General features: G+C 49.4%; 6 protein-coding genes across 6 annotated transcripts; 2 read left to right on the top strand and 4 right to left on the bottom strand.

Moving 5' to 3' along the window:
* Window positions 1–807: 807 nt before the first annotated feature.
* Window positions 808–1,635, top strand: ASPGLDRAFT_48157 (uncharacterized protein). Its single transcript, XM_022546836.1, has 2 exons — window positions 808–1,229; window positions 1,284–1,635. Exon 1 carries the CDS (start codon window positions 828–830, stop codon window positions 1,197–1,199), a length of 372 nt encoding a protein of 123 aa, XP_022400296.1. The 5' UTR covers window positions 808–827; the 3' UTR covers window positions 1,200–1,229; window positions 1,284–1,635.
* On the top strand, window positions 1,220–1,920 carry ASPGLDRAFT_58673 (uncharacterized protein; the record flags this gene model as incomplete). The annotated part of the gene is made up of 3 exons (XM_022548333.1): window positions 1,220–1,233; window positions 1,284–1,536; window positions 1,750–1,920. 3 exons carry the CDS (start codon window positions 1,220–1,222, stop codon window positions 1,918–1,920), a joined length of 438 nt encoding a protein of 145 aa, XP_022400295.1.
* A 207-nt stretch (window positions 1,921–2,127) lies between these two features.
* Window positions 2,128–6,506, bottom strand: pmcA (putative P-type calcium ATPase; the record flags this gene model as incomplete). The annotated part of the gene is made up of 2 exons (XM_022549102.1): window positions 2,128–3,405; window positions 3,459–6,506. 2 exons carry the CDS (start codon window positions 6,504–6,506, stop codon window positions 2,128–2,130), a joined length of 4,326 nt encoding a protein of 1,441 aa, XP_022400294.1.
* A 2,499-nt stretch (window positions 6,507–9,005) lies between these two features.
* ASPGLDRAFT_416698 (uncharacterized protein) lies at window positions 9,006–9,718 on the bottom strand. Its single transcript, XM_022545465.1, has one exon. The coding sequence runs from the start codon at window positions 9,581–9,583 to the stop codon at window positions 9,209–9,211; it is 375 nt and encodes a 124-aa protein (XP_022400293.1). The 5' UTR covers window positions 9,584–9,718; the 3' UTR covers window positions 9,006–9,208.
* Window positions 9,719–10,602: 884 nt separating this feature from the next.
* Window positions 10,603–11,220, bottom strand: ASPGLDRAFT_416574 (uncharacterized protein). Its single transcript, XM_022545459.1, has 2 exons — window positions 10,855–11,220; window positions 10,603–10,790 (listed from the first exon to the last, which is right to left on the bottom strand). The coding sequence occupies exons 1-2, from the start codon at window positions 11,099–11,101 to the stop codon at window positions 10,723–10,725; spliced, it is 315 nt and encodes a 104-aa protein (XP_022400292.1). The 5' UTR covers window positions 11,102–11,220; the 3' UTR covers window positions 10,603–10,722.
* Window positions 11,221–12,855: 1,635 nt separating this feature from the next.
* Window positions 12,856–14,126, bottom strand: ASPGLDRAFT_416536 (uncharacterized protein). The gene is made up of 2 exons (XM_022545458.1): window positions 13,094–14,126; window positions 12,856–13,021 (listed from the first exon to the last, which is right to left on the bottom strand). Exon 1 carries the CDS (start codon window positions 14,098–14,100, stop codon window positions 13,123–13,125), a length of 978 nt encoding a protein of 325 aa, XP_022400291.1. The 5' UTR covers window positions 14,101–14,126; the 3' UTR covers window positions 12,856–13,021; window positions 13,094–13,122.
* Window positions 14,127–14,327: the final 201 nt, after the last annotated feature.

Raw genomic sequence — 14,327 nt, 5'->3', positions numbered from 1 at the left:
CCACCATTGGGGCCTTTTGAGGCTGAGCCCATGTGCACCTGATTTGGGTCCAGATAGCTTGAGGTATACTTCAGATGGGGAGTATGCGATGTAGGACAGGGTCATGCTGTGCTTTTGCTTTAACTTTTGTCATTTTTAACTTATTTCTTCGATGGTTTCATTGTTTTGCTTGTGTTCTGGTTAATATATTTGTTGGATTCTGCCTTAATCTAGACTTTGGTTATTATGGCGCTCTGCGATATGTCAAGAATATGGTATACATAAATAGAATAGACAGATAACGTACGGCTTTCTCAGCTACCTCGCGAGCGTTCTGGGCCGTTTCCGTAACCGCACCAGCGCTGCTCTCAGTCTCCCGGATAAACCGATTCATCATGTCTTGATTGATATCGAGAACAACGAATTTATCGGAGGGGCGGAATATGTGCCCGGAGATTCTTTGCCATTGGGTAGCCTTAATGCAATTCAAAGTGCACATCACCATTCATCAAGGAATAAAGCATACCCATCTGACCAAGACCGATAGATCCCCATGTCTTGGGGCGCGCGGCGGTAGAAATCTTCCTGAAGGGCACAGTTTTGCTCTAGGATGGAAGCTTTGCTCTATTCGTTTCAAAGGTAACGGTTTGTGTGAGAGTAAAGGTTGTGTTGTGGATTCCGTGCGGGAATATAAGAGGTTATACATGAGCGGAACCTGCTTAACTCCGCTCTCCGTTGCAGATTTAAGTCATCCTGGCGTGGTATAAGTTGATAGTAGCCACCAGGATGCCGAAATGCATTGTTTCTTTGCTGAATTCTAACAAGCATTGTTTATCCTCGCCTGCACAATGTCAGCGTCTACGAAAACAACCCAAGACTGGACAAACCGCTGCCAAACGGTACGAGCTCTCGTCCCTGATGCAATCAGCAAAGATGCCTGGGTATGGGATCACAGTAAGTATCATCGCCATCTCTCTCTATCATATCAACATCACCACCAGGCCGCAACCCTAGCAAACTTCCCCGACACCGAGCTTCTCGCCTCATTCTACACCCACCATACAAACGAATATCCAGAGTTCCAATCAGAAGAGCAAAAAGTCTCGCATCTCAGTTTGTTTCCGAGATATTCTTCTCAAACTGATTACCCTCGTTGGTGCGCCGCGGGTACTCTGCGTATTGGGTCCATTAGCCAAGGCAGAGGGGGACGTCGAGGGTAAATCAAATGCGAGCGTACTAAATGAAAAATGGCACGTATCTCTCCTCTCACACCTACAGTAAAACCACCATACTAACACCACAAGGAACCCCCAAACCCTAAACCCGCAAGCCCTCTACACCCGCGGCACCAAAACAATAACCTCAATCTACGGCCCCTCCCTCCTCCCCCAAATCTTCTCAACCTGGGGCTCCCACAAAGAAGACATCTGCGTCAACGAGATCCTAACAATCTACGGCTTCTACATCTCCGACTACGAAGTCCAGACATCCCTCGAGACCGAAGCGGTGGTTATACGCTACGATCTCGTGTCGCAACCCAACCCCGGATGCAGGCGGGTGAGTGCAATTTCGCCGCCTTGGCGCGCTCATTGTAGGGTGTAATTATATTTTGGTGATTGCCAGTTAGGGATGGCGATGCATAGAGAAGCATTGGTTTCAAAGTAAATATTATATATGCTCCATTACCCTAAGAACAAGCGATAATTCTGCCCATAACATACACGCCGGACAATGACACAGCATACCAAGTCTGATTAAGTATCAACAAAGTGTATAAAACGCCAGCCAACCCAACCCAATGCAAAGGAGTGTCTATATCAACAGCAACAGCAACAGCAACAGCAACAGCAACAGCAACAGCAACAGCAACAGCAACAGCAACAGCAACAGCAACAGCAACAGCAACAGCAACAGCAACAGCAACAGCAAACAATAGTTTAAAAAAAAGACAAATAAAAGAGTACATGGACTTTTCACAAGTGAAAACGCCTGTCCTGTCCTGTGAACCCGTGAAAAAATGGAAAGCGATTATAAAACATAGTGGTAGCTGGTCTGGCCACGAGCAAAGATGGAGCAAGTAAAAGAGGGTAAGAAGGGAAAATATCTGACAGAGAAGGAAATATTTAATGGTACACTATAACAGTGAGTCTAGCCTTGGCTAGATCTCGACCGCGACCTGTTGCTCCGACTGGACGGTGCACGTGCAGGTGGTGCATGTTCAAAGAACGGAATCAGATCCGGGTTCTGACTAGGTGGTGTAGTCGAAGTAGCGTTATATTCCTCCACGACCTGGTCATCCGCCGCAGTCTCGGGGTGGATCTCAATGCCCTGCTGCTGGTCCAATCCGCGATGCGGCGCATCGGCGGAAAGCTTGATGGCCTCGGTTTCCTCGGGTGGGCGCTCGATGGGCGACCAACCAGCGATACTACCTGCAACAACACCAGCCATGGCAGCGGCCGGGCCGAAGGCAGAACTGGAGCGGGAGCGGGTTCGGCGGCGAGAGCGGGAGTCAGGGCTGGGCGGTGGTTGGGGAGACTGTGAGCCGTTACCGCTTTCGCCGCTGGGGGTTGAAGGGGGTGAGTCTTCGCGAGATCGTGAACCGCTGCGGGAGCGAGGGAGCAGTTCTTGCGGGTGTTGGAGCTTGTGTTTCAGGTGATGTAAGCGACCTCCGCGGAGTGTCTTGATGAACTTCAGCTGGTCGCGGATTTCCTCCAAGGCTGGATTCCACTGGAATCGTCTCTGGTCTTCAGTATCGGAGATCATGAGCTCGGGACCCTTCCTCCGGCGCCAGAATGTCGGAATCAATCTGCCAACGAACTCATCCGGGATTAACCTGATAATGACGGCAACCGGCAGAGATATCACACCCAGAACAAGCGAAACACCCCACTGGGGACCATTGAGACGCTGAACCGAAAAGGCTTGTCCACCAACGAAGATAATTAAAACCTGACCACCGACGATAATCAACTGAATAGCCATAAACCACCTGTTGCGGAAAATGCCATCAAAGATGTTGAAACCGTTATCAATGCGACGAGAGTTCCACTGGTTGAAGATCTGCATCCAGACAAAAGTATTGAACACCACGGTTTCGCGCTGGTCCGCTTCGTGTTCGGTCGTATGGCCAAAGATTGACTTTCCAGCAAAGTTCAAAACAAGCGTGACAACCAGTTGATAGATACTTTGTCCAATCATCATCTTCCACATCGATAGACTGATGAGGGGCGCGGACTTCGGTTCGGGCCTGCGATTGAGCAGATGGGGAGACGGGGGATCGGTTGCCAATGCAAGAGCAGCGAAGGTATCCATAATCAGGTTAACCCACAACAGCTGCACGGCCGTAAGAACAGATTCCTCTTTCTTATTAGCGACTGCAGAGATAAACGTGAGAAGGACAGCAGTGATGTTGACCGTAAGTTGGAACTACAAAATATGTCAGCGTTAGAACAAAACGAGATTCGGAGAGAAATCCATACCTGCAAGAACTTCTTCACGGCATCATTGACAGTACGACCCCAAGATATAGCCTTGACAATCGAAGCGAAGTTATCGTCCATCAGAATAATATCAGACGCCTCCTTGGCCACTTCCGTTCCGGTGATACCCATCGAGAAACCAACATCAGCCGTCTTCAATGCCTGAGCATCATTGGTACCATCACCCGTAACAGCAACGGTCTCACCAAGAGCCTTGAGCCGGGAAACCAAAATCTTCTTGTCATCGGGACTAGATCGGGCGACGACCTGTAAACGGGGAATGATCTGGTTCATTTGACGGGTGCTAAGTTGGCGGAACTTGGGACCTTCGATTGCGATACCTCCCGCGGTGAAAATTCCACACTCCTGGGCGATAGCCTTAGCGGTCATGAGGTTGTCACCAGTAACCATTCGCACGAAAACACCAGCCTTCTGACATTGGTGCACAGCCTCTGCAACACCAGGACGTAGAGGGTCCTGGATACCAAAGACGCCAAACATGGTCATGTCCTTGAAGATCTGGTCGAAGTTAACGGTCTTGCGGTCTTCCTCCATTGGCGCCCCGCGGGGTGGCCACTGTTCGTAGTCACGGTACAGCATTCCGATGGGTCGCAGCGAACGAGAGGCGTATTTCATCATGATATTGTCCAAGGTCGAGCGATCATCCTCGGACATGGGCGCTTCGGCAATGTCTCTTGTCGGATCACGGACGATACGAGTTGCCTTGGACGCCAAAACTTCCGACGCACCCTTGACCAACATCCGATACTTTCCATCACCCAGCTTGATTATCACGGCCATGCATTTGCGATTCGAATCGAACGGGACCATTTGGACAATTGTCGCGTTAGACCTTGCCTCACCCAATGGCCCCATGCCAAGATACGTCCGCGCAAATCCAAGCAAAGCAGTTTCCGTCTTGGATCCGATAAAAGTCGTTCCTCCATCTTCGTGATCACCCTCGAAAGCAGTAGAGTTGAACACGATGGACTGAAGCAGAAGGTCCTTGGCGGGAGCGGAAATGCTAGACGCAAATTCCGAAGGCGACATGTCATTGGGCAATCCACTCGAGCTCTGCTGATCGTTGTCTGCATTGTCGGCGCTCAGTCCATCCTTCTGAGACTTTTCTCCAAACTTCAACTTGGTTCCCAAAGTAGCTGAAACGGCGGACATTTTGTTCTCCGTGAGCGTTCCTGTCTTATCAGAGCAAATGGTCGTCGCATTACCCATGGTCTCACAAGCCCGCAGCAGACGGACCAGGTTGTTATCCTTCAACATACGTGTCGTAGCAAAAGCCAGTGCCAAAGTGACAGCCAGAGGCAAGCCTTCGGGCACAGCGACAACAACAACCGTCACAGCAACGATGAAGATCCGCAGGAAAGCTTGACCCTTATCGTCGGCAGTTTCATAGTCCTTCAACTGAGTAAGGAACTTGATGAAAAGAACGACGAACAACAGTAAACCCGATGCCAGACCGAGTTTGGCGATGTATTCCGCAAGCACGTTAAGCTTGGATTGCAAAGGCGTAGTCTGACCCTCGTCTTGGAGAGACATCATCGTCTTTCCGTAGCTCGAATGAACACCGACAGCAGTCACGAGGAAAGCACCAACACCTTCAGACACCTTGGAACCAGAGATGATAAACGGATCCATCTTCTTGAGACTCTCATTATCCTCAATCGCACGATAGACATCGTTACCGCTGGTCTTGTGCAGTAGATCTGATTCACCCGTTGCAGACGACTCGTCACACTTGACATTGTGACCACCGATAAAGATGCCATCAACGGGAATCAAGTCACCTGGCTCCAGGTGCATAACTTCACCCACCTGGACATCGAAGACGGAGATCTCCACCGTCTTTCCGGACCGGCTCACTCTAACATAGCGATCATCCTTCTTCTTGTTCAATTTCACGAACTGGCGTTCCTTTTGCCAGTCATTGGCCGCACCAACAATAACCACAATCAGAATGGCGACGATGATAGCCACACCCTCGACCCATTGCACTCGTGCCTCGCCGTCAGTAGCAGTGATCGACTGGTAAATACCAAGTGCAAGCGAAATGATAGCGGCAATAGTCAGCAGAATCAAGACCTTGTCGTTGTACGCAATCCATGCCAGTTCGAAGATACTTTTCACTTTTCTCTCGGGAAGTCTGTTGGGCCCGTAGACGCGCTTACGCTCCGCGTACGACTCGTCACTTGACTTGGATGACCCAGGTCTGGAAACTTGCTGCTGCTGGACCTGAACACCCGATTTGGGCAACGATGTTGGAGAGTCAGCCAGCGCCGCAGCCGTCGCCTCTTCGAAATTCACCGTCCCTTCCAAAGTCGATTCGTCCACGCTCAGTCCGCTAGCCAGGTCAGTGCGCAAACCCTTTTCGAGACCACGCAACCCACCCACAGCGTGAAAAGCGCCAAGGTTCTTGGGGTTCAGCAGCTTGTTTAGCTGGCCCGGTGAAAAGGCAAAGCTGTTATCGTCCACCTCAAATTCGCCTTCGTGGCCGGGTTCAGGCTTAAGGGCGTCTTCATCGCTCTCGAGGGTATCCTTGGTCAGATCGGAGCGGGAGTTCTGGGATCGATCGGGGACATAGGTGTCCCCACCGTACGAGCTGGAAGAGGGACTGGTGTCCTCAGACTCAATGGAGTTGCCGCGGGACCTGGCACCGGGGACAGCCAGGTAGTTCGAGTGCTGCATGCTTTCCGTCATCTTGGAGGCTGGCGAGGAAAAGTTGTGGGGAGACGTTGGACGGCTATCGTGCTCTCGCGGTTCGGACGAGGTGAACGAGCGAATGGACGATGGCGGGCCATCCGAAGGAGAAACACTGCCGTTGTTCAAAAGCGCACTGGTGTCGGAATTGTCTACATTACCCGCCGACACTCGCAAGGATGGCTGAGGCGCACTTGGTTGAACCTGCGGAGGTTGAGGGCTGTCTGGGGTTACGGCGGAGGTGTCGATGGTGATGGTCGGGGCCCGTTCCCGGCGCATGGGAGTGGGTTGTCTGGAATCCTCCGGGTCTGGGTTGGAATTTGAGGAATCGGACATGATCGACCAAAGGATGACTCTTCCAGGAAAGGGAAGGAGGAGGACTAAACGGGAGCGGAAGGGATAAGTGATATCAGGTTAAGAATGCGGCGGGTTCCCGGGAGAGTATCCAACGAATCAGGTAGTCGAACGGCCTGTCATAGGGTATATATTCGATCGAATTGGCCGTATCACAGTCGATGGTTAGCAAAGGATGTCGTCCTCAGGCAGGTATTCCATATGGCAAGGTAGCGTTTTCGTATATGGACGGCGTTTCCCTTTTACCTGGCCATCGCAGTCCGCACAACCGGAGTAATAATATTTAGACAACCGGAAGTCGGCATAGATCGTCCAAGCACCAAAAATTCAGAAATTGCCTATTGTGTGGTGACTGGGGAGAGCGTTGAAAAGAAACGGGAACGGAAGCCAGCTGGCCGGGGAATGACGCTGGTTTTTAAAACGACCCACGTCGATGAAGCGCTGAAAGGCGGCAACTGAATCGAGCGTTGAATGAGAAGCACTGGTGAATAGTAGTCGACGCACAGAGCAGCGATTCAGACGAACAGCGCGTTTCGTTGTTCGTCGGGTTCAAAGAGGAAAGTGAGGAGGATTGTTGGGCGAGATCGTGTGCGCTGGACTGCAACGAACCCTGGACTGTGAGAACAAGGAATCGACGGCGGGGAGTCTAGCAAAGTCAGACAGAAGATCTCCGGGGGTTTAACCTGCCCAAAACACACCGACAAAAGGACAATAAGGTAGAGTAAAAAGTGAAGCTATGGGAGTAGCTCAGACCGAGAGAGAGAGGAGAGAAAGCAAATTGTGACGGTTTCTGAAGTCAATCATGTAATTCCATTACCATCTGTAACAGACCCTGTTTGCTATTCCGCCAATCACATATATTCCCGAGCCACATATGCCCCACATAAGTAGTCCAGACCACATATGGGTAACGGTTTTACAGCTTACAATACTACACAATTGCTTAGTTTGGACTCCAATATAAACATCTCGTTAAATCTCTTCTAACATTACTTGTTTACTCTGTAGTGAGATTAGGGAGCTACGCGCTGGATATTAAAAGGTGACGAATACGCACAGTTCCAACCAGTTCCGGCGACCTGCCCAACCCGGGTTTGATGTTTGATGTTTGATGCTTGGCGCTTGCACTGCCTCAATGCCTCCTTTTTCTTCCATTTTTTATTATTAAACCATCACTTATATTTCTTGATTTAAAATGAGACATCATCTGTCATTCTCCGCTTACTATTCTCTGTGTGGAGTAACTACTCTGTATAATTCTGTATTCAGTTCAGTTCCTACTTGTACTCCGTACTCTAGCACATACTCTGTAGTACACTGAAATATGCTTCTGCATTGACACATCGTTACATAAGCGCCGATCTACACAGCCACCACTAGCGGGACCCACTGAACTTTAATTTGTTCGGGTTACATTGAGTATTTGTACTCCGAATGCACTTTATGCTGGCAAATACCAGAGCATCAACATCGAGAGTACCACTCCATTGTACTCAGAGTACTCTGTACATCAGTCTAAGCCACCCTGGATGAGGACCTGTCATGGTATCATTAACTCAATCAAGAAAAACTTGGCTACTGATAAGCATGCGGAGAATATGTAAATACCTTCATTGAGCTCTATGCATTTCCTGCAGTGCTGTCCGGTGCAAGGGTGTTGTATGCCCGATCCCGTGTTTATATCATTGATGGATCCTCGCTGCCAGTAGTTCATAGCAAAGGAGCAATATCAAGGCTTCTTGCTTCTACCCCTGGTATGAATTACATGGCGGGGATCGGGAGGACGGAAGATGGCATTCCGTACAGCCGGCAAGCACATACAAGGAGCGTCATAGGTCTTGTATTTTTTTGTGGCTATGTTGGTCTCTCGTTATTGCAGGCATTGCAGGCCTAATCAATATGTAGCAGGCATTACGTGCAAGGACTACCCAGTTATGTGGCAAGTAATGCGCGTGGTGGCATTACTAAAATGGTAAGTATTAACTAGCAGTCGTGATTGTACATCTCTCCACTGCCATGGAGAGGGAGAGAATCCCGTAGATATCGTCCTCGACGCTTGAACTTGGTCCAGATGACCAGACCACTTGTGAACACAGCCCATATGCACAAGCATAAGCAAAGACATGGACAGTTAAGCAACACGTCAGTCAGTTTATGCTCGTTATAAGATCCCGCATCCAGAGGCTACTAAAGACGAATCACACACCGGGATGTGGAGGCTGCGTCTGGGTTGGCTGCCCCTAAGAACGAACAATCTGTCCAAAAGTCTGAGAGTACGTTACTTTGATTACGGAGTAGCTAGCTAGAGCACGCTGTACTTTGTAATCTGTAGTCAAAATCGAACTTGACTTTCGATATATATCTGATGTTGATCATACTACGAGTTTGCTCCGAGTCAAATGTCATGAATAAGTAGCATTCAATCACAGGGTATTCCGTACAAAGTAGAGCACAGTTAATACATATACAACCTCCAACATTGCCTCGTATGATACATCAAAACGCCCCCCTCTGATCCCTACCCTTCCCCTCCACAGGCTCCTCCGTCCTCAAAATCCCATCATCGCCCAAATACTCCTCCCTCGAAAATAACTCAACAGCCCCATAAACACTCCCAAACGCACACCAAAACCCCCAAACATCCTTAATCGGAAACCTCCCCTGTCCCTGGTATACCCTGCTCACTATAGCTGAGATCCCAAGTTTCTTTCGGGTAAGCGTAGTGCATGACCACCGCCGACTGGGAAACAGAATCCCCATCCAGCACTGCGGTCCAGTTCTTGGATAGTTTTACCCCCGAATCTATCTTGGAAAGGAATTCTCGAGGGACGTTGCAGATTTCGGAGTCGGATTTGCCTTGATAGCCTGTGATGATGGGGATTTGGTACTCTTCGTGCGGTATGTAAACGTTTATTCCGTGGTTCTACGTTCTCTGATATCGGGAGACTCAAAAGAAACCTCGCAAACAAATCAAGCGGGGCACTCCCCTCATGCTCAAAACTTTGCAACCTAGACTGCCTAATAATCATCTGTTCCTCGTCCATACAAGCATAAAACATCCTCCCATGCTGCGGACCAACAAACGAAAGAAAGCAACAGAACAGGAAAATGCTTCTCGATCAGGAACCGACGCCCATCATGATAGCGGAGCCACAGTTTCTGGATCATGTTAAAGAGCTCTTCTGCCTCTTATTCATCTTTTGCTGTGGGCTGTTTTGCGCGGTTTTGCATGACGGTGACTCACAGTGCCAGTTCACCGTAGAGGATGTGGTTTTCTTTGCCGTTGCAGGGTTGGTACCCTGATATTACCACGAAGGGATGCGCATTCTGGGAATTGTCTCTCTCTGTTTCGAGAATCGTGCAATGTGAATATCTGATGCTAGTGTCCGGGTAACAGCCATATTAGATGTGGTTGAGTAGGAAGAGGTTCGGCATTCTAAGACAGCACGCAGCTAGCAGTTGAAACAAGGTTCAATCTGACTGTAGACACCAAACCAACTAACCTATCTTCTTGCAGTCCTCTAATCTCCAAAAGATCCGGAATCCCCCTTGCACTACCAGTCGCCCAATCCTCCACACAGTCACAGACACGCATCGCGCATGCCTTTGCATTCCAGTGCAAATAATCAGGTCTATCTTGGTAGATCATAAAACTACGACCCTCGTCCATCTCATCGGGATCCACAGGGTACTTCTGTAGTTCGCTCAGAGGCATGGGCTTGAACAGGATTTGTGGGTTTGTTTCAACGTCCAGATGCTCGAAATCGAATTGCGGTATGTGGAGGATGTTGAGCGCGCTTTGGTTGTTGGTATGATAGCCATCGTCGGCGACGGGGGCTTTTTCTGTGCTTGCGAGCTGGTTGTATCGTATGTCTAGGCGGCTTCGTATGAGTTGGTAGAGGACATTATTGTGACAATTTAGAAAAGGGCTCTAGCAGAAGAAGAAAGGTGCGATGAGAAATAGTTTCACCAAGTGATGAGGGGCGTTGGGGAGCGGATGAACCTTAGGCATACTCCGATTGAAGTGTGCGAATAAGAACTACGAAGAGACATCAATGCTTCGTCATTATACGGTTCGGCCTATTGAAAGTTTTCTTCTAATTACCGCAACTACGCTGTCAAGTCTGGACAAAGACCTGTGTAAATGTATCATTCCATAGTAGATACAAATTCCAACATAGCAATAGACATCCACCATTCAAGATCCACCTCCGGGTTGCCTATTCATCAATTTACCAATCAGGCATCTAGTTGCAGATGCAGTAACTATAATAAAGTTAGTAATTCCGTATTGACTCAGCAGAAAGTGGAGAAAGAAAAGGAAGCATACTCCTCGCTATCGCAGTGACCACCGTGGATGTTACCCTGGGAAATGCACTATTCACATCAGTCAGTATACGTCCATCAACGTGCTCGTGGCGGTGAAAACATACGTGGGCAGAGCAGCAGGCAGCGCCACCCTCAACGCCGGCGACGCTGCAGGCCTGGCAGGTGGTGCGCTTCTGGAGCTCGGGGCTGGCGAGGGCGTGGCCAGCCAGGAGGGCGACGGTGAAGGTGAGAATGGTGGAGAGCTGCATTTTGCTTGTAGGAAGAGAAGAAGTGGAGGATTTGTTGTTTGAAGTTCTGGTTTTTTTTTTTTGAGGATTGGAACTGAGGATGGTTGTCGATGAAGACGGACACGATGGGGGTATTTATATTCGAATCTCGATGTCCCTGTCCTCCCTATCCCGTGAAATATGTAGGGTACAAAGTACAGGCGCAGAGTGTGAAGTCTCAATCAGACTTCGGACAAAACGCTAAGTTCGTGTTTCTATTTCGATCATCGCCAGATACGAAGATAGTGGCATGCGAAGGATGATCGTTGTATAGATTGGGTCCGATTTCATGACACTATGAAATGTTCAGTTAAGGCTAGAAATGGCCCTGCATCTCTTGGCGCTAAGGAACGCTTACTTCGATTGGTGCAGATATGTTGTAGATCCCTCGTATTGACGGCGGAACAATGTCCCAGTCTGCAGAGTCCCTGACGCGGGATTTCAATGTGATAGGCAACGTAGCGGAGCTGAGGTCTTCAGACACACCAGGGTGGTACGTTCCAACGGAATTAAACCAAGATAATGCGGTGTGCTTCTCCTGCATATAGCATCGACATACTAAAGTAGTAGAGAGTGGTAGAGAGTGGTAGAAGGCGATCGATCAGCCTTCAATTCTCAGTTCATCACGTTCACCGTCCCTCAAAAACACGCTGTAAAGTTGTCTAGCCCATTACAAAGTTGAAAGGAATGACGCCAATTGGTCGCCATGAACCAGATGGCTAGCGCAGGCTACTCTCGCCAAGCCATTCCGCGGGTTCAGCACCCCACCTCAAAGTACGGGATTCTTTCCCGAATTCGCTTGTAGATTCCCATCACGATGGCACCGGAATGCCAAATTTAGTAGTTGCTCTTCGTCCGCAAGTTAGGCAACCCAACAGGCAGCCTTTTCGAGTAACTATAGCGTCGATGTACTGTATACATTAGCACCAGGGCAGCGCCAATAGTTTCAGTGACTCACAAGAAGGCTAGATGGGAATGTGTTGGACAGTTTGTGGCTATGGGTCTGGGTAATTTCAGAACTGTACCGCTCCAATGCTTGATTGTCTAATTGTCATAAACCAAAAGTAGATAGGTCGTTCATTCCAATACCAGAAGACCAAATTCAGCATAAGATCATGTCCGTATTGTTTGCTTCACGGTTCAAGTCGTAACTCATTGGGGTAGATTTGACATATCAATTCGTTGTTTGTATCGCCGATCTTTCATTGACAGCCTCAAGTCCGCGGAGAACGTAGTGTCCATCACTCAATGGCGATAGGCAACAGATCTTCCCTAACCAGATTCGAGAGATCGTCAGAAACTCGTACACAGTTCTCGACGTGACTGTCGCGGCCGGGTCCTGTCCGAAAATAGCCAGGGTTGGCCTTCTGCGGAGCATGATAGATGCCCATGGGATGTTCAGAATCGAATAGCTGTACGGGGCACTCGTCTCCTCTGGCCCCTGGGTTCAGCTCTGGTGAGGGCCAGCCACCTGTACGCCATGCACTCATTGGAGATCGCCAGACAGGGGCACATATTGGGGCAGACAAACGAGACATCATGATATTTTGCTTCTGAGAGACCTTGATGCCTCCTGGTGGTCTGGTTGGGTCCGGCTGTCCGAACTGTGGATGGATTTGGATTGGTTCGACGTTGGTAGCATTCGGCAAATTTCGGTGTTTTCGAACTGAGAAAGTCGAAGGCCCCAGTCAAATAAAATGGAAGTCTGGAGAGGGAAAGTCATTGAGAAAGAAGAGATGTTGTCAAAATAAGCAGGACGTTATGAACATTGACTAGATAGATGACTAAGGCAAGCACGTCAATATGCCTCCAATTCACTCATTTCCTCTTCAGTCTCTGAGTGGACGCTGGTCCTTTTGGTGAAATTGATTGGATACATTCATTGCTGCAGAAGTCTTTAATCTTTCCCTGGGTAAGAGCAAAGCGTCAGCAAGGGTCTTTGGAAAGCTCTACAATACTCATGTCTGTACCCACCCAAATGAACCTCCAACGGTGATGCTAACTCAAGAAAGCACAGCCGTGATGCCTGGTTGAATACCCTCCAAGATCTCGCTCAATTCGTTCCAAATTTTCTCCTGTGCCTTCTTGCCATCCTCACTCTTCACGAAAGGCGACAGCGCCGCATTTCCCTCTCTACCGTTCGTCATATACGCCCCATGTGTGTCCGGGCCAGCTGCAGCTGCAGCAACAAGCGTACGACTACCAACCTCTGTGGTTCGCGCGAAAATGCTCATGGCAATTCCAATAGCTACCCTCGCAAACGCATTGGACATGTTCTCCCGCTGGAGCGATGAATGACAAAGACCTGGGTTAAGCATGTTAAGGATAACACCGGAGCCCGCAAGTTTTGGTGCAATGTGACGGACAACTAGGATCTCTAGTAACTTGGATGCTGGGTAGCGCTCCCGCATGTTGGCGGTTTTCTCATCGCTGAGGATGTCAAACACCCGGTCCGCTTTCCATTCCTCTAGTTTGGCCCATGAGTGCACCTCGCTCGACACGATCGAGATATGGGGTGTAGAAGATGGAATCTCCTTGGCAGTCTCCTTGAGCTTTGGGAGAAGCAACAGAGCAAGGAGAAAAGTGCTGATCACATTGACGGTGATTGTACGCTCATGTCTTTCGGATTTGGTGTATGTGGTCGTCGCGATGCCGGCATTCTCTACGACAACATCCAGACGGGGCAGAGTGCTGGCGCGCGCTGCGAAAGCCTTCACGGACTCGAAAGAAGCAAGATCTAGTTCCCACACCTCACATACATCGGAGCGACCGGCTGATTCCTCAATGTCCTGCTTGGCCTCTTGGCCAGCGGATACATTGCGAACCGCAAGAATGACTTTTGCCGCATCGAGACGAGCAAAATGCCGCGCTGCTTCCAATCCGAGCCCAACATTAGAGCCCGTGACGATAACGGTCTGACCGGTGAAAGTCGCGACCGGATATGCAGGGGTTTCGAAGAATTGGTTATAGAGGACGTCCATGGTGTGAGAAGTTGCAATTTGTTGAGCAGGATGCGCTACGACCGTAAGCGGGCATTTATATAACGGTTACCATGAGATGCTCGGATTTAATCTAGTAGACTTAAGTCCGATTAAGTCCGACATAATGCCGCCCTCGGTACCTACCGCCAGCCGATTTGGCCAGACACGGGCTACAGTCAAACGTCATAGCTGCTGCTTCTGACAAATAAAACGAGATTAGGGCAAGT

The sequence above is a fragment of the Aspergillus glaucus genome (genome assembly GCF_001890805.1).
Source record: "Aspergillus glaucus CBS 516.65 unplaced genomic scaffold ASPGLscaffold_12, whole genome shotgun sequence".
NCBI lineage: Eukaryota > Fungi > Ascomycota > Eurotiomycetes > Eurotiales > Aspergillaceae > Aspergillus > Aspergillus glaucus.
The sequence above is the reverse complement of the archived record's forward strand: the minus strand, read 5'-3'. Positions and strand labels throughout refer to the sequence as shown.